We start from the raw sequence: 19,430 nt of genomic DNA, 5'->3' as shown, positions 1-19,430 counted from the left end.
TACTATAATTTAAAAGCATAAAAGCGTGTAGGCACTGATTGGGATCGGCTCAAAGCACAAGGTTTGCCGTTGCCTTCCCCCTCCCATCCCCACCGAATGTGTTTTTCCCGTCGCCATATTGCTGGGGTTGTGTCAGGGATTCCCAGGAACTAGTTAAAATCGGGAAAAAAGGAAAAAAAAAACCTCAGCCAATTCCGGGGCTCCGACAGTGACATCTCGCAGTGGCTCCTTGGGCTCCCTCTCCTACAACTCCTCACGTCCCCGGGTTCATTTGTGCCACTGCATTAAAGCAGCAGGCCCGGGTTTGTCTTACAATTATTGCATTTCTCTGTCATTCACCAACCCTGTGAATTTATTTGTAGGATGTGATGCCTTTTCTCTTGAATGGGGATTTTTTTTTCTCCCTTGTGCCTCCATTTGCTGCGTGGGAAAAAAAAAAATCCCTCTTTCCCCAAGAGGTTCTTTTTACTTTTATTTTTTTCTGTCTTTTTTTCCCCTCTCCTTTTTTTTCCTTTCCTTTTTTTTCCCTTTTTTTTCCTCTCTTTTTTTTCCCCTCTCTTTTTTTTTTTTCCTTTTTTTTTCCCCTCCTTGCAACTCAGTGTGAGCAAAAAGCAGAGACAACTGTTGGGAGCAGCTGGAAAGAGTTTCCTTTTGCATCCCAAACTCTTTGGCTTCATCCCAGCTCCTCAGTGACCCCCCACCCCTCAAAAAGGAGGAACCAACCAGCAGATCCCAAGACTCTCAAAATTTCACTTTAATCCAAACAAGAAAGAAATGACCAGAAACCCAACTATTCTTTTTCCATTGATCTGTTGAGATTGAGAAGATTTATGGCGATTTTGATAAGCACATTCACAATATGAAATGTAGCTGGTTTGTATATTTTTAATCATATTATTATTATTATTTTCTTTGCCCCTTTTCAAAACTCTGCTTCAGCCTCGGCTTCAGCTCCAGCTTTAGATTTATTCTGTGTGTCTCAGAAAGCCTCCCCACCCACACAGATGCTTGAAGTGACAAAAGTTTCCAGGCTTCTCCCTGCGTGAATGCAGCCTGCCAGTCCCTCCCTGCTGCAAAATGGGAGAAATGGAGCTTGAACAAACAAACTACGAACCAGCCACTTTTCCATTCGACTCCAGGCAGCGGAATTTTTGTTTCCCCTCACGAAATTTTTGCTCTCTACATTTTCCTATGTCAGGGAGGTGGATTAAACTTTATAAATTCTTCTTGGGTTAAGTAACTCTTTGGCAAAAGCCAAATTTCTTTGCTGAGTGAGTTAGGCCGAGCTGTCAAAAGTCTTTCGAGAAAAAGATTGATGGTTTCTCTCTTATTTTCAGTTTGTGTTCTCGAGCACTTTAAAGAGGGGGGAAAAAATTCTTCCTGGGAAATGACTTTTCATTTTATTTATTTATTTTGTAAACTCTGAAAGTGGCACTGTTCATCAGAGATGGGAGGGAAAAAAAGAGATGGGAAGGGAGAAATGTGATTTCAAAGATATCTGTGACCTTAAAATATGTTTGGCCTTTAAGGAAAGTGCAAAAGGTCCATTATGTCTGGCTTTGGAAGCAGAAGGATTATACTGTTCTTTAAAAGTAATTTAACCTGGTAAATCAGGCTGGTCTAACTATCCTTGACTTAAAAGCTCACTTGAGTTCCTATGGGCTCATTTCCAGACACAAACTTCTGGACCAAACACTCACACTGGCTTCGTCTTCCCGAGTTTTCTAATGCATGGATGGGATGGAAACACGCCCCAGCAGTGGCTGCCAGAGCCCAGAGCCAGCTGGGCATCTCAGGGGGGAAAAGCCCCTTCTGCCACCCCTGGATCCATCACCTGGGGGTACCAACTCTGGGGAACTCAGAGCCCGGAGGCACCTGCTGCAGGCAGGGCAGGGAGGGCAAGGAGCACAGACAGGACAGGCAACACAGGCAGGACAGAGAGGGCAGAAACACAGGCAAGGCAGGCAGGACAGAGAGGGCAGAAACACAGGCAAGGCAGGCAGGACAGACAGGACAGGCAGGGAAGGCAGGGCAGGCAGGACAGGCAGGACAGGCAGGGAAGACAGGACAGGCAGGGAAGGCAGGGCAGGCAGGGCAGGCAGGGCAGGCAGGGCAGGCAGGACAGGCAGGGAAGACAGGACAGGCAGGGAAGGCAGGACAGGCAGGGAAGGCAGGGAGGGCAGGGCAGGCAGGACAGGCAGCACAGGCAGGACAGAGAGAGCAGGAACCCAGGCAAGGCAGGCAGGACAGGCAACACAGGCAGCACAGGCAGTGACCAGCAGAGGAAGGGTGATGGCATCGGGGTGGTGGTGCGTGGTTGTGGCTTTTCTGGGGGTTCTTCTCTCGCCTCTTTTTTTTTTTTAATCAATTAAAGAAAATAATGCTTTCTGTTTGCCACCAGGCCCCGCCTGCCATTGGCCAGGGCTGGCCACGTGACCAGGAATTGGCTGCAATTTCGCCCCAGTCTCGAGTTTACCAGAGCAAGGTCCCCCTCCGCCTGTATTATCAGCAATATAACAATTATAAAAAGCCCGAGAATCATCATCATCACTGCCATAAAAAACCGAGGCCCTCCGTTTTCTTCCCCCCTCCTCCTCCCTCTCCCCCCTCCCGCTTTTTAAACCCTGGGCCCTGGAAAAGCCATGAATTTTGAATTTGAGAGGGAGATCGGGTTTATAAATAGCCAGCCTTCGCTCGCAGAGTGCCTGACGTCTCTTCCCGCTGTCCTGGAGACATTTCAAACTTCATCAATCAAGGACTCGACATTAATTCCTCCTCCTTTTGAGCAAGCCGTTCTCAGCCTGAATCCTTGTTCCAGCAGCCAGGCAAGACCGAGGAGCCAAAAAAGAGCATCTCATGGCCTGCTCCAGCCCCAGCCCTCGGCTCCGGCACAGCCCGGCCCCTTGGCAGCGGAATTCCCTTGGATGAAGGAGAAGAAATCGTCCAAGAAAGCTACCCAGGCTCCATCCTCTTCTTCCTCTTCTTCCCCTCCGTCATCTTCCTCGGTGCCGGTCCCTGCCGCAGGATCTCCTGCAGGTTGGTATAATGAGGGGGCGAGGGGGTATATCTGCTGAAATCGGAGAGGATCCGAATAATAAAAAATCCTCCCCCGACCCACCCCAAAGCATCCCAACCCCAGCCCCTCTCCCCAAACAGACTTTGCCCCGCACCTCCCCCGAAACTGTGTCACGCAACAAAATACACCGCAGCGATGTCCCCAGCCCGGGGGGGACAGCGGGGTGTTCTCCTGCCTCCTCCCCCCGCAAAGAAAAGAGCAAATTGCTGTAACTTCTGCGAAAGCCAAGAGGGAGAGAAAGGGGGCTGGGGGAGCCGGGCACCAGCGGGGGGATTTTGCAGCTGAACCACAGCTCCGTTTGTTTGAATTTTTTTTTCTCTTAGCCCCGCATTTTTTTACAGCCTACGAGGAAAAGAAAGGAAAAAAAAAAAGAAAGAAAATAAAAACCCAAAGAAGTGCGGAGGGGGAGAAAGAAAGACGGGTGGGTAACACGGGGGTTGGTATCAGCAGGATGGGGAGGTGAACGAGCCAGAGCTGGACTCTCAGCCTCCAGCACGGTGTTGCAAAATAAAATAAAATGACACCCCCAAATTCTCCCCTAGTTCCACATTAGAGGAGAAGCCTCTCTCCGAGGCGCTCCTTGGCCAAAGAGCTCGGGGCCCCCGGCCAGAGACCCTCCTTCCCTCGGGATAAAGTGTTCGAGACACAATTCACCGTTTCAGTATTTTAATAGCAAGGTCCAGGTGAATGCTCGGGCAGGAGAAGGGCGGACACCGGAGCTCATTGGCCGGATAAAACAGGAATAATGAAATCAAAGCGTCCGTCCCGAACTACTGGGAAAGGGAAAAAAAGAAGGAATGGTTCGAAATTCCACTTAACGGCGAGAGAGAGGAAGAGAGGGAAGTTCTCTAAAGGGAGAGGCCAGGGAACAAAATCCCTTCTCCTCCTTGAGGCGAAGGAAGTGGAGGATGATTTCCGATCCTCTTCCACAGTGGGAAGAGTTCAATTAAACATTTATTTCCTCACGTAGCGACTCCCCCGCACCCACCCCGTGCTCGGTAGTGCGGGGCACGGCTCTGCCCTGCCCGCAACAGGGAGGGGACGGCTCCAGCCCCTCCACTTGCCCCTCGCTCCTCTCAACCTGAGTTTTTCTGTGTGTTTAAGACACCCAGGGGCTGACAGACACCAGCGGCTCCAGGAGGCTCCGCACCGCGTACACCAACACTCAGCTGCTGGAACTGGAGAAGGAATTTCACTTCAACAAATACCTCTGCAGGCCCCGGCGGGTGGAGATCGCGGCTCTGCTCGACCTCACCGAGCGCCAAGTCAAGGTCTGGTTCCAGAACCGCCGCATGAAGCACAAGAGGCAAACGCAGTACAAAGAAACCCCCGATGGGGATCTCGCCTACCCCACCCTGGACGAGGGCAGTGACCCCGCGGAGGAGGCGGAGGGGAGCCCCGCTCTGGGGCCGGTCCCCGAGCCCGGGGGACCCTCCGGGAGCGCCGAGCCGGCGGCCGCGGGGGAGCCGAGCGCCTGTCCCGACAGTCGCGACTCGCCTTTGCTGCCCGAGCTGAGCATCTTCTCGGCCGAGTCCTGCCTGCAGCTCTCCGAGGGGCTTTCCTCCCCAACTTTCCACGGCTCCCTGGACAGCCCCGTCCACTTCTCCGAGGAAGATCTGGACTTTTTTACGAGCGCACTTTGTACGATAGATCTGCAACATTTAAATTTCCAATAGCGGCCCCCTGTCCCCCCACACCTCGTCTGGACGCTTGTCCCCCTTCCAGGGGCACCAGCCCCAACCAAGCCACTGCCAGCTCCCCCCACTCGTCTCTGAGAGAAGGGGGACACCCCCAAAATAAGCCTCAAGCCATTTCTCATTCAATCACCCCACCCCGCCCCCAAAATATTTCCTTTTTAAAGCTCCTCACTCCTCACTTTTAAAGCTCCTCACTCCACGAGACCCAAATCACCCTCCCAGTATTTATTCTAGAAGGCTCACATGAAAGAACAGCCCGAGTTTTGCTAAATGCAGGTATTTAACGATAGTTTTATTTATACTTTATATTTATTTTAAAGAAAGCAGCCGATAGTTCTCACGCACATCAGAGATGTCAGCCCTCAAGAGAGAAATATTTGTAAATCCTTCAAGCGACTTTCTCAGGAATCAGAACGAGACTTTTAGATTTCTTAATAAAGCTAAATTTAAAAAAAAATATCAGGGGAATTTTCCTTCCTATTTTTAAGTTTTAGATGTAGACTATTTATTCAAATAATTTAATAGCAAAGGGCAAATTATTTATTGTATATTATTTTCATAGAGTAAATAAATGTCTTTATAAAACCAAGAATCGTGTGTTGCTACACATTTCATTCGAAAACGTGTTATTTTTTCCCCTAAATCATTTGTCTTCCTCTTTTCTGCTTTGTGGAAATGAGGTTCTAATAATCTCCTCGTGTGCATTGAGAGGAAACAAAAGGAATTGCTCCCAACTAACATTTCAAGAGGCTCCGGAGGTCAGAAATATTTGCTGCCTTCGGTTCTTTTTGCCTTTTTTTTCCGCTTGGTTTCTATTTATTTCGTTTCTAATTTTTACTAAATCAAAGCAGGACGTTCATGTCTAATTTTAACATTTGCGGTTCTATATTTGCAATCGGAAAAAAAAAAAATCCTTCCCCTAAGGAAATCTCTGGATAAAGGGATGGAAAGCAACACAAAGGCAGCTCTGGGAGAGGCGCGGGGGCCGCGGGGACTGCGCGGAGCCCACGCACATTCCGCGGCCGGAGTTGGGGCCATTCCTCTCTCCCACATCCCGGCCTTCATCCCACTCCTCCTCCTCCTCCTCCTTCTCCTTTCTCTTGCAGCAGAGGATCCAGCCGGGCCGTGTCGCAGTTTCTGGGGTTTAAAACGTCCTGGGCTACCAAAAATTAAAAAAAAAAACAGGGCGAAAAGGAGGATTTTGTATAAATGCTAAAAATCCACGCCGAGAGAGTGGTGGGAGCCGGGATTTTAGTCAGTAAATAAACGTTGGAGAAGAAAGAGGGAAAAGAGATGGGCCTGAACGAGGCCTTTCTTTTTTCCTTCCCTCTTTTCCAACAGTAGAAACGAGAACTCCTTCGGCCTTATAAATCTGTGATCTCCTTCCAGGGCCATTTGTGCTGCTCTCCCGGCTCGTGGATCCCTTAAAAACATATAATTTTAAATAGAAAACACATATATCAGGAAGGATGAGGCACGGGGCGAGGGTGGGGGGGAGGGGACGCTTATGAATGAAAAGGGGTCAGCGCAGAAATCAATCGCGGTGACACCCAAAATAAATCATGTTACGTCTTTGCTAAGTCATCGGTGTTTCCTCAGACACGGCCGAAATTTGGGACGCGCTCAGGAGGGGTTTGTGCGAAAGCAGCGCGGAAAGGGGGGCCGAGTGGCCGGGGGGGACACCTTAAAATGCGCGGAGCAGCCACGGGGAGAGATGTTGCCACCAGCCCTTTCTTTCGGGCTTCCGCGTGGTCGCCCGATATTTTGTTGTGGATTAAAAGCATCAGAGCTGGGCTTGCTTTGCACTCCGGGCTGTAAAAAGAAATGAAAAGAAATAAAGGAAGCAAGCCCTCGACAGATGTTTTCGGAATTGCTGTTGGAAGATCTGGATTCTCTCTTTCCGCTTTAACAAAGGGGGGTTGATTTTACGGCTACCTTTTCATTCTTAATAATATTGCCTGGCTCTTTCCTTACCAAACGAGCAGACGATTCAAACCTCCCAGCATCTCACTCCGGGAAGGTGTGGGTTTATATTGAAAATCGAAGTAGATCGCAATTAAATATGCAAGTGAACGTTACTTAACACCTTCGCATAAATAAAAGGCAGCGTCTGGTGCATGGCTGGCCCTGCCTGCAGACGAGTTGCCTTCTCGTCCCCGCCTGGGAGCCATCACCCACCCCCGCATCGCCCTGCCCTCTCTCACCGGTTCCTCTCCGCTCTCCAAGTCCCAGAGTCACGAGTTCTGGGGGGAAGGAAAGCCCAGGCACAGCCCAAGTACCACAGAAGGCTATTCATTATCTCTAAGTTTATTTAATATCTCCAGCTTCTGGAACATACTCAGCGGCGGCGTTGGCACTGCCAGACGTTGTCTATCAAAGCGCCATTTGTTTCAGTGCTTTACATATTTCCCCTCTCGCCTCCTCCCCCCGCGCCATCCTGAATCCGGGCTTGCTGGGAAAGGCAGGAGCAGGGAATCGGAGGGTCGGGATCATGGATCTGCACATCTCCAGGGAAGGCAGGAGCAGGGAATCGGAGGGTCGGGAATCATGGATCTGCACATCTCCAGGGAAGGCAGGAGCAGGGAATCGGAGGGTCGGGAATCATGGATCTGCACATCTCCAGGGAAGGCAGGAGCAGGGAATCGGAGGGTCGGGATCATGGATCTGCACAACTCCAGGGAAGGCACCTCCTTATTCAACTTAAAAATAAGTGCACAGAGATACATCTCTCTCCGCGAATCGATCTGCAGCGGATTTCCACAACCACACACGCCCTTTCCGTGGAGAAGGGAGGAGGGGAAGGGCGAGGCGGAGGGAGGGGACAAGAGGATCACCGACCTCTGCAGGGTCCCCCCGTGCTGGGGGCTGGGAGGGGGCGGCCCCCACCAATGGAAGAGGCAGCACCGCTTGGGACGGGGGCGGGGAAGGGGATTCCACGGACCCCTCAACGTAAACCTTGAGACCTTATCGATACAAATCCCTAACGAGGGCCCTTCTGCAGACCGTAATGACTTCTCGAAGTTGCTGCAGGTCTAGAAAGCATGCCAGTCACAGCCACAGATCAATTCTACACCCACGGAAAGTGACTTAATAAATGGAACCTCGCCAGTTATTATCCTTGCTAACAGCAGGCCCCTTCTTATTTGTCCTAATTAGCAAGACTGAAATGTCGGAGGAAAGAAGGGGAATATTCAATAAAATCTAAATTATTGAATGACTGTAAGATTTCGCCATTAGTTCAGCCATTCTTTACCTTCTTCAAAATGTCAAACAAATGGGGAATGCATATTTGCAACCCTGCCCTTCTGTTCCGTGCAACTGCAGGGCATATATTAGGCATATTAAGCACATTCAGCTCTTGATCGTTGTCAAAACACTGCAATTGCCTCGCGATTATTAACCTAGGAATATGCAAATGAGATACTCTCGCACGTGTTGTGGGGATGCTAAAGTAATATTTATCTTGTGCTGATCTAGTCTGGGGATGTGTTTGCTAAAGAGCTACTCGAAGCCCTGAAGATGTTGAACCAACCCGCTAGAGCCAAGAAAACCTTCTGGCGAGGCAGAAGTGGGCCTTTGAGGTGGGAGCAGTTAACTTCTCCCGGGAAATCACTCCCACCTTCCCCCTGAGCCAGACTCCAGCTTTCCGGGAATGTCCCTCCCCTGACCGTTTTGTCAGCTGAGCTGTTGCATCCTTTTCCAGCACTTCCCTGTCCTCATCTACCGGGTATTGAGGACCGCTCCCAGTCTCCACCACCGACAGAAGGAGAACCTCCCCCTTCTCGCCATCCTGGAACCTCCTGCATCTATCCCGGTGATTTTGTTTCCTCTTCATATACATTGAAGATGAAAATACGGAGAAAGAAGGAACTCTCCGAAGAAGCAGCTCGTCCCGTGGGATCTGGTTCTCATTCCCAGCGGGATCCTGATTGCACTAGCGGCGGTTGATATTAATAATGCCGACCTACTAATATTAGCAATATTGATGGGGATGTTAATAAATTCATGAACTTGTTAAAGGGCGGGTTAAGGAGCGAGTCCAGCCGGGCCTGCCAGTGCTGGATCTGAATGAAACCCGAGGGCTTTGGGACCCCCCGGGTCCCTGCACAGGGGCAGCAGTTACAAACCTCTCCTCTCCACTCTCCCCCAGTAAAAAGGTTTCAATGAAACTCATTAACGGGACGACCCGGGTTGCAGCCACACTTCTGCCCTGGGGACCACATCGAAACAGCCGATGCGATTCACAAGGCAACGGGACAGGTTTCCTCCTTCGGAGGAGGAATTTGATCTCTTGGCGCAGAAGGAGGCGGAGTTTGAGGGGTTTGTGCCACCCTGAAAAGGGAAAAAAATCAAAAGAGACATTTCTCACACAATCTTCCGCTCGAAGTGTTGTTCAGGAAATCAAACACACAAGGAGCGTCCCTATCCCTGGCTAACAAGTCTCCCATCCCCTTCGGGAGATGTTGACCACCTGTAGACTGTCCCCAGCCAGGGACCCTCAGCACATCACAGCCGATCACGCTGCCGGTCCCCACCCCAACCCTGTCGGTCCGCGCCCTGCTCTCGAGAGCAGCAGATAAGAATTATTGTATCTTATCTTAATTATCGCGTATTTATTCTTCAGCTTGGAGATAACCCTGAGTTTGTAACTCATTAGAAAGATTCCTTCTGCGCTTCTTTGGACTCCCAACCTCCAAAACCTTTTTCTATATACTATTTTATTTTCCCTTTTCAGTTTTTACCCCCAAATATAGCTGAACAGACCACGAGCCGGGGCTATAAATTTCTCTGACAATTCCTAGGGCCAAGGCCTTTTGGTGATTACCAAGTCCTCAGCCAAACACGCACCCCAGCGTCAGCGCTGCTCCACATAAATCACCCCTCCAGGAGCCAGAAGTGACATTTCTTACGCACGACACAAACTTTCTCCGCAGAGAGTTATATTTAACTCCAAGACGAAGCATCTGAAGACTCTGAGCACTCCGGAGCCTTTGGAAATGCTTAATTCCTTCTTTGTCTCCTGCACAAAAACCCTCTCTGGTCTGTCTCGGGTGAAGATTTCTTACAGGAGGTGTTCCCACAAAGTGCCTTCAGAGGGTCACAATCCCCCGGGTCAGGTTTGAAAGCAAATAAAGCATCTCTTAGGGAAGGGACAGATTTCTCTCGCTCTTCCTCCTCTGGCTCGAGCAGCCCCGAGGCTCCCGGAGTCCCTTTGTGCCCCTCGAGGGGAGAAACTGCTCTCAAGAAAAGTTTATTTCAGTAAGATGCTTCCATCGGAACTAAAGGTGGGGTTTGTCCCAGGGCAGCAAAAGACACCCCTTGTTAATTTAGTAGAGAGGAAATGGGGTTGGTTTTCCATCCCGGAACAGCGAACCTGCCTCAGATTTTGTCACACCGAGTCCCCTTGCCCCGGAGTGGATGGAAGGGCCAAAGGTACGGGATGTCTTTGGTGGGCATGGGAGGTCCCCGCTACCAAGAACTCCCTGGAAAACCGATGTTCTGCCTCTGCTGACCTCCTCATTCCTTGTCTGCTCATGGATCAAAGCCTGAGGTTTAGGGGCGGTGGCTCCTGAAGTGCTTTGGGCCCGCAGCAGCTGCCGGGAGGGAGGGAAGCAACTCCCTGCGAAGAGCTGCGAGAGGGATCTGGACCAGCAGGCAGGGAAATGATCTCCTCTGCCTGCCATGGACTGTCCCACCATGCCCTGGGACAGCCCAGCTTCTTTTTCCAGGAATCAAAGAGCCAAAATTTTCCCTCTCAGTTTCTCTGCTCATCCATCTCCAGATATTTTGGTTTAATGCTGTTGAGTGAAAAACAGCAGCATCCCCCCAGCTGTGCCGATTGTGATTTAGGGAGCAGGAATAATTCCCGTCTCTCTCAAAAAGTGAGTTAAAATGAAGTAATAAAGAAACGAAAGGCTAAGTAAGAGGTAGAACAGAGCTCAAATAACTTGAGAGTCTCCATCTACACCTTTTCTTTGACTGTTTTCACTCTCTCAACTCCCCATAAAGGAGGGCTTAAAGAAATAAATATGTACGTGGCAGAATTAGGCTCAGGCAGCGTTTGATCGTTAACAATAACCTGATATTTCTTTCTCCAGCGAGTTATGAAGGTCTGAACCAAAGAAGGATCTCACACTTTCTCCGCAGGGGGAGTTAAACCCAATAATAATAACAAAAATAACAACATTTACTAATTCGCTATCAGATCCAGGGCAGGGGACTACGAAGAAAGTTTGGAAAGGCCGTTCCTGAAATTCTCGGTGTCTCTGCACACACTTTGATGCGGCATCTTTTGAAAATCCCGCCCGGTCGCCACAAGCCGCGAATTTTTGGGAAGAACAGGTCACTTTGGGGAAGCCGAGGCTGGAGGGGTGCGGGTGGGGTGAAACTCAGGAGCCTGGAAGGGCCGGGAAGGGGCTCCCCAGGGGAGTTGGCCCCGGCAGGGATTGGGAACGCGGCATCTTCCATCCCGCTGCCTCCCTGGAGAAACCCCGCCCGGGTTTCGCTGCCTGCGCTCCCCATCCCGGCAGGTGAGACCCGACGGGCCTGGAGGGCTGCGGGAGGAGCAGATGGCGAGAGCCCCACAGCGCCCGGGGGCAGCCAAGGGGGAGAAGGTGGAGGCCCCTTCCAGGGAGGAAATCAGCTGCAAGACCCCATCTTTCGTCTTCTGACGTGCCCCGCCACAGAGGGACCAAAAAGGACTTTCCCAAGTGACTCCAGCCCCGCACAGTCTCCCCTCGTTCCATCTTCACTTCCACATCCCCGTCTCGTTGTCCCCAAGACTCGGAGCTGGAGTGGCTTTGCTGCAATTCTGGCTAAAGTTTTGACCCCGTCCTATCAGATTTTTTGGATAGGATCTACCGAGGAAACTCCGTGTTTTCACCTCAGGTCTAAACGTGGTTTAGGCTTCGCTGAGAGAACGCGCAGCAAAACTTTCTCCTCCATAACTCTCGAGTTGTCTCCGAGCTAATCCAGCAACTCCAGGAGACAGCTGCATTTTAATGACATAAAGCATCCCCTTGATGTAACAGTGGAGTGAGATCACGGTGGAAAATTATCAGACAATATGAAACAATTGATTCAAGGGTGAAATAAACATCTATCCTTTTCTTTTTTCATTTTACAGCCATAAATCATCTATTGCGAGCATCGTTTAAATATAATACATTCATTTAAACGCGAGTGCAACACAACATAAAAAGCACTCCTGGAATCAAATTAGAAATCGATTTCTCTTGCAAGGGGAATGACATGAGAGTAGCTTTGAATCTTTATATTCACTTTGGGTTGTTTTATGCAAAGAAGGAGGTAGAGAGTTTCAGAGAACATTTGTAACCTAAAATATTCTCTTCTCGAGTCTCAGCATCAGCAAAGTCGGCGGAATAAATGAATAAATAGGAACGCAGGTCTAGAAATAATTTTCTTCTTCTTTTCGTTGAAGAACGAGAGCTGTAATTGGCTAAAACGGAAGTTTTCTCTCGGAGGGATTTACAGGAGGGAGGAAGTTTGATGCCATGGCTGCTTGTGTTGCAGTTTTGCAGCTTCTTAACAAATGTTACCCCAACGTGTTGCATCAGCCCGATCTTGCAGCTAAACGATGTGGTTTTGCCTTTCAAAGTGAACTTTTGGCCTGGGGTAAAAAAAAAAAAAGGAAAAAAAAGAAAAAAGAGAGAGAGAGAGAGAGAACGAGAGTCCTCCCGGTTCTTCTTGGAGGCTGAATAACCACTAAATATCCTGACAAGTAACAAATGACTGTGGGCGTCATATTGTTGGGTGCTCTTGTCTTCCTTCTGCTAACAAGTAAATAAATGTTGCCCACCTATGTTTCCATTCTCTGAACAGTGGAGTGGCTGGGCTGAACTCAGTCTTCCCACCTACTCCTCAGCTGGACCCTGCTGGGGCAAACTCCAGTCTGACAACAGATTCGGGGCAAGATCAAACCATGTTTGCCATGGAAAAGCAGAGCTTAATGTCTCAGAATTGCTTAAACCCTCAAAGCCTCGGTGTCAGTAGTAAGTGTGTAGGTGAATGGATGGATGGGAAGATCCGTAGATGGACACATGGATCATTTTTAGTTCCATTCCTCTAATTGCTAAGCTGGGCATGGTATTTCTCTAACAAAAGACATTCTGTCTCCCTAACTTTATTTCCTCGCCTCATTAGAATATTGATCTAATTACATTGCTTTTACCCACACTGGCCCTAGACACAAAGCTGGTGTGGCAAAATTAAAACACATGGGGCGTGTTTTTCTTAAGAGCTTTTCTTGGACTCCTCATGCCAGAAAAAGCCAAACACGTTCAAGTCACTTTCTAGGGAAAAGTTTCCAAGTGATTAAGAGCATCCTTTTGTAGTTGGAGGGACAGACCACTCACACCTCCCTATCTCCTTTCCCTTTTTTATTTTTTTTTTTGGTTTCTCACATGGGATTGGGATTGGGGAAAAGCTTTTTAAGTTGGGGCAAGGGGAAGTTCTGCTGAAATTGGCTCATCGCATAACTCGGGGGCCTTTTTAGCACTTAAAACAGTTGTGGACAATTCTAATTCTTCCCCCAGCCCTTCTTCCCCTCCACCTCCCCGCACCCCACCTCTCTCCTCTCTTTTAAAGTCTTTGAGGAAAGATTTTGACGTATTCGTGTTGTTATCAGATTGATGGGCAGGGTTTGATTGAAACCCCTTTGTCATGCAAATGTCAGGCCCTTGATGGATGAGCTCAGAGATGTGACAAACTTCGGGAGCCCCTCGCTCATTGGGCTGGGCCGACGCCGTGCCCGCCCCCCCGGCTCCCCCCGGCCCCGCCGAAGGCTGCGGGGTTCGAGGGCCAGCGATGCATGGAAGGAAGTTTTACAGCTTTGACATACTATCTAAAGGTTGTAGGGCAGGCGGAATCCCCCCCAAAACAGGCTGACCCTCCTCCATCAGTGGCAGATGGACAATACCAGGATGAACTCCTTCTTAGAGTATGCAATTTGTAACCGTGGGACGGGCGCCTACCACCACTTAGAGCCGAGCTCCCCTTCCTTCCCCTCCTGCTCAGGTAGCCCCGCCAGTGACACTTTTAACGGAGACGGGCGCTTTGGCGTGGGAGGGAGCGCGGCCGCGGCCGCCCACCTTCCCCAGCAGCCCCCCGGCTACCACCCTCCCTCCTCCGGACGCCCCGGCCCCTTCGCGGGCGCTGCCCCGACCGCCGGGTACCCAGCCCAGAGCGGCGGCCCCGGCTACGGGCACCACCAGCTCTACCTCGGCCAGCAGGATGTGGATGGGCTGTACTTCCAAGCGTCCGGGTACCCCGCAAACGCGGGCTCCAACCTCGGCTCCTTGGCAGAGAGCTACTGCGGGGCGGTGGCGGCCGCAGGGCAGTACCAGCAGCAACACCTTTACGGGCAGGAGCAGCCCAGCTACTTGCCCGGCGTTTACAGCAACCTCTCGCCTTCTTTAAACGAGGACCAAGACCCTGCGTGTCCCTCCGAGCCGTGTCCCAGCGCCAGCGCCGCTCAGACCTTCGACTGGATGAGGGTGAAGAGGAACCCGCCCAAGACAGGTGAGTTTGGGGAGAGCAGAGCCGAGTGAGAGGGTCCCCACCCGAGAGAGGTGAGGGGCAGCCCTTCGGTCCTGCCAGGAAAGGTCGCCTTCCCCGGGATGTGTCCCCAAGGTGACCGGGCTCATCTTCCATGAGAACATGGGTTTGGCTTGGTTTGGGTGTGTTTGGCTTGGTTTCTTTTTTTAAACCCCATCCAGAGATTTTCCAGACCCGTCTGATGGAGGGTCCCTGAGCTCAGTTTCCCGCAGGCCCAATGCTATTTAAGCCCAGATCGGAATAGGAAGCACTCAGGGCTTCCTGCTTCTTCCACAGTCGTGGCTTCCATCTCCCTATTGTCCAACTTGTTCTCCACAATCTTCCTTAGATCAGAGTCTTCTCTCCTCCTCTCCCCATCACCACCCTCGCCCTCCCCTTCCACTCCTTCCCACGCACGTTTAAACCTCAGGCAGTTTACAGAGAGATGGAGGGAATGGTTACAGGGGAAGAGCAGAGCACGAGGTGGTCTGTGCCTCCAGGCTGGGAGCTTGAGGGCCCGGGAGGGAGCACAGAACTCCGGGCGGTGGAGGGACCAAAAGCCCAGGAAAGGAGGGGAGCGAGGGAGAGCCCTCCCCGCCGTAGAGAGGGGGTTCCTCTGGCTGCTCCTGCCCTGTTGTTGTTTGGTCTTTCACAGCTAAAGTGTCGGAGTACGGACTGCTGGGCCAGCCCAACGCCATCCGCACCAACTTCACCACCAAGCAGCTCACGGAGCTGGAGAAGGAATTCCACTTCAACAAGTACCTCACCCGGGCCCGGAGAGTGGAGATCGCCGCGACCCTGGAGCTCAACGAAACCCAGGTCAAGATCTGGTTCCAAAACAGGCGGATGAAGCAGAAGAAGAGGGAAAAGGAAGGTCTTGCCCCGGCTGCTGCCTCCAGGTCTGCAAAGGAGGCGGGTGAAGCCTCGGACCAGTCCAACTGCACCTCACCTGAGGCCTCCCCCAGCTCCGTGTCCTCCTGAAACGCGTCGCGCGGGGGCACAGAGCTCAGCCCGGGGCTGTCCTCGGGGGTCTGCAGACTCCAGCAGACACACACGCGTGGGAGGGAAGCCACGCGTTCCCCTGAGCACCCCCGTGGCTCCGGCCGTCCCCACGCGTGTCATACCAATCCTCCCGCTCGCATTTCTCTCTCTTAATTTATAGACCCTCTATAAAACACTGGACTCCAAAGGAGCAGCCGTGTCCTCCTGTATCCTTAGCAATAGGCGTTTGTCTCAGGGACGTTTTCCCTCTTCCTTCTCCCTCCCCTTTAGGAACTGCACTTTCACCCACAGAAAGTTTAAAACGAATTTAGTTTTGTCCCGTTTTTAAAAATGTGCACAACGATTTTTCCCTGCGCAAGTCTCACGTTTGATGCGTTTTTTCCTCCTCGCGAGATTGTTAAAAAAAAAAAAAAAGTTTGGGGTACTTTTTATTTTTTTCCTGTTATTTACTGTATGTATATCTTGCAATGAGATCTGAGGGGACCAAGATGCTCGAGGCCTCTGCAAAGACCCAAACACCGAGCAAAAGATGCAACTCCTCTGCTACCATTTTGCACTATTTCTGCTTTTTACAGGGTTTTCCACACGCTCTGCGATGGTGACTGTTGCTGATGGCGGGGGAGGGTGGGTTGTGTTATCAGAGAAAACGAGGGGAGGCGAAGACTGACCTCGGGGTACTTCGGTCACTGTCGCAGGAGGTGTGAAGGTGGATGGGAACAAGGTTTCGGGGGGGCCGCGGGGCTCGGCCCCCCCTGCACTGATGCACTGGCTGCTATTTATTGGGCCTCTCGAGAGCCTGAAGTCTTGGAGCGAAGTAGCACGTTCCTTGCACCCCCACCCTCTTAGGCTTATCGGAGTCAGATAAAACCACTATTTAACCATGGCTAAATGTTTTCCCTCCATCATGAAAAATTTCAGGGCAGGATGAAGTGAAAACCAGGACAACTGTTGGTTAAAAGTTATTTTAAAGGGAAAAACGTCATCGAGAAAAAACTAGCTGTTTCTTAATCGGAATCTCCCATTTCCCCTCCAACTCCCTTCCCCGTGCTCTGTATCTCGAAATGAAACTACCTCAGTCTAATAAAGTTTACTTTTTTTCCACATCTAAGTCCTCCCGACTTTAAACGAAATGGAAATCTCTCCCGTCCAGGGAAATGCGGGACACGGAGCTTGGGGAGACTGGGTTTAGGGGGAGGAGGAAGGAAAAAGTCTCCAGCTGCTGCCAAAGCTTCCAGACAAAAGGGCCGATGCCGCTTTCCGTGGGTACCCCCGGACCCCCCGCCCTGGCACGGGCAGGATCGGGCCCGGCGCTGCGGGGACTTTCCAAGGCAGTTCCCCCCGACGGGACCGGATGGAAACGCGGCGCTCCCACCTTGGAATTACTTCACAGAGCAACGAGGCCTGATCAGAACAGAAAACCATCCTCATCCTCAGTGTTGGAGACCCGGCACGGAAGGAAATCTGCATCACTGAAGCAGCATCAGTAACTGGAACGGACCTCGGGCCCGGGGTGGGGGCAGAGCGAATTTCTCACTTACACAGAACTTATATACAACTCCAAAGCAAAACGAAGTGTCACTGTGGTTTCCTCCCTTCAGCTTCCCAGGGAGACCCCTGAGAGGGTGTTTTCCACAGCATGAGCAACACACGAGTCCAGTTCACGAAGGGACAGAGCCCGGCGAGAGGCTGGAGGGGAGGGAGGAGGCAGCGGGCCCGGTACAGCTCTGACCTTTTTACCTCGAAACGCCTCTGGGATTTCTAAACAAGTAAACAGAAGGGCTGCCAGGAGAAACTATTGTTCTGGCTTCGCCAAATTTGCAAACCTTTTCGGTGGGGGCGGCAGGGGGACGAGGAATGAGCAAAGTACCTGCTGCGGCTTCAGCCGAGCCCGCCCCGTGGCCCGGCTCATGTGGAGGGCCTTGGGCGACAGGGCATCGCTCTGCCCCGGAGATAGAATCTTCCCCATCTAATACACTTCTTTTGCTCCAAAAAAAGGTTTTTGAGTGTCCAATTAGCTCAAAGATAAGGCGGGAAAAAAAAAGGCGGGGCGGAGGGAAGGTGGAAAGAGGATTTTGTGCAAAATGCCAGGGGGGAAAAAAAAAGCCCAGTCAGCCAAAACCGGCTTTATAACCTGTTGGGTGTGAGCCAGCTTGGTTTGACATATTGGTTGGACCAATGCGAAGGAAGGTTTCGTTGAATCTGTGTGATGGAAGTAGAGCCTCGTGCCTCAGAATCCGTGTGTGTGTCCACTGAGGCGATTTTCACCCCCGTGTGTCTCTGTGCCCAGCTCTGCTCCCACGGGGCACAGGGACCGGGACTGGGACAGGGACTGGCACCAGGAGCGGGACTGGGATTGGCACCAGCTCTCTCTCAGGTGAGACGGGCAGCGCCGGCCTTGGCAAGGCCGGGGAGAGCGGAAAGGCCGGGATAAAAAGGAAGGTACCGCTGTGTCAGTGTGTCGGGCACAACAAAGGCTCCCAGTTCCCATTTGAAACTCAAAGGGACTCTCCGGAAGAGCCCTCAGAGCCGAGGCCGAGGCGCCCTTACATATGGAACCCCCGCCGGGCTCCCCCTCGCCCGGTCCCTCGCCCCCCTCGCTGCCCAGCCGTGTTTCTCTAACAACGATCACCGCACACAGCTAATCTCTTTTTCCCCCTGCTCTCCCTCCAAGTTTCTCACGCTCCCTTTTGTCTCAGGAGCCCGAAACCCACCGCTGGGAAGCAGGAGCCGGCTGGAAAGGCCACGCCAGGACACCCGCGGCTGGGGGTCCCTGGGCCGGGGGCAGAGGGACTGTGAGAGGTCCCTCACAGGGACACCCGTGTCTGTCCCACACCCAGAGGAGGTGATGGAGAGCGGGCACTGGTACTTCAGGACCCACACAGGTACCTGTGCATCCAGGTGGGACACAGAAAGGTCGTGCAGAAGACTCTTACCAAGACTCGGCCCTACTGCCACAGTTGGGCTTTGTCACAAATATGAGGTCTACACGCACTCCTTTTTTATATATAGATATATAAATGATGCAAACACAGTGGCTTTTTATAATCCATATATTCCCCCATCTCCATGTGTCTGTCCATGGGTCCCTGGTATTGCATTTTTCATGAGCAGGAAAATTAGCCAAGTCCCCACACACCCTCACACACAAAGCCACGTCTTAATGGAGATTTATTCTTTTAATATCCCAAAGGAAGAGCAAATTCCCTGTTAAAGAAACGAAACCGTGTAAATTATCAGTGGCAGTCACTGTGTTGGATCTGCTGTCCCTCTACAGGAGGAGGGGATGGGGAAGGGACACTGAGAGTCCCTCTCCTCTGGCTCTGTCCCCAGAGCAGAGACCCGAGTTGCTCACCCGGCCTGGCCTGGCAGCTCCTCCAGGGCCATCTGTTCCTTTACCCCTTGGTGTGAAATGTTTCTCTTCTCCCTAAAGCATTTGTTCTCACCGTGTGAGGCCCTTTTGATCTTGGAAGAGGACATTCTATTAAAAAATAATAATAATAATACCCGGAAGACCTCCTTACTTTCAACTCCACTTTGCTGGCTGCTTTCAACTGCTCCCGGAGCCTCTTTGCGCTGAAGGTGTGAAGCGTTCCTGGGGTGTCTGTCTGGGGACAAAACCTCCCCCTCAGTGACTCAGCCGTGGCTGGGCTGGGCTGTCACTGGCACTAGAAGCCTTTGAAGCCTTGAAGTGCAGGAGAAGAGGGGAGGAAGGCTTTTAGGTTTCTCCAAACTCGTTTCACACTCCAGAACTAGTCAGAGGCCACCCCTTCGCCAGCTCTCAGCAAAACCAGAGCAAGAAGAGTGTGAGATGTTTCCATCCCACTGCAAGGGAGTCAGAACTGAAACAAGAGTTTGAACCATCTCCTGCGAGTGGCACCAAGGGAAGAAGGTGCCCAAGCACCTGCTTCCACACCAACACTGCCAAGGGGTCAATGCTCCCTAAATCAGGTAAACCAGGAGGAATTTTCATGCCTGCTAATTTTTTTTTTGCAACAATTTGACATGAATATATTTTTAAGTGTCACCAAAATCCCTGGAGAACCAGGCAGAAGACCTGCAGCTTAGGGAGGTGCTGGGTAAGTGCAGCTGCCCTCAGATCT

General features: G+C 51.4%; 2 protein-coding genes across 2 annotated transcripts; both read left to right on the top strand.

The window, feature by feature from the left end:
* The first annotated feature begins 2,469 nt into the window (after positions 1-2,469).
* HOXB2 (homeobox B2) lies at positions 2,470-5,365 on the top strand. The gene is made up of 2 exons (XM_071577372.1): positions 2,470-3,036; positions 4,181-5,365. The coding sequence occupies exons 1-2, from the start codon at positions 2,643-2,645 to the stop codon at positions 4,750-4,752; spliced, it is 966 nt and encodes a 321-aa protein (XP_071433473.1). The 5' UTR covers positions 2,470-2,642; the 3' UTR covers positions 4,753-5,365.
* An 8,335-nt stretch (positions 5,366-13,700) lies between these two features.
* HOXB1 (homeobox B1) lies at positions 13,701-15,309 on the top strand. Its single transcript, XM_071577525.1, has 2 exons — positions 13,701-14,313; positions 14,984-15,309. Exons 1-2 carry the CDS (start codon positions 13,701-13,703, stop codon positions 15,307-15,309), a joined length of 939 nt encoding a protein of 312 aa, XP_071433626.1.
* The last annotated feature ends 4,121 nt before the right edge of the window (positions 15,310-19,430 follow it).

Source organism: Pithys albifrons, chromosome 25 (genome assembly GCF_047495875.1).
Source record: "Pithys albifrons albifrons isolate INPA30051 chromosome 25, PitAlb_v1, whole genome shotgun sequence".
In the NCBI taxonomy this organism is placed as follows: Eukaryota; Metazoa; Chordata; class Aves; order Passeriformes; family Thamnophilidae; genus Pithys; species Pithys albifrons.
The sequence above is the reverse complement of the archived record's forward strand: the minus strand, read 5'-3'. Positions and strand labels throughout refer to the sequence as shown.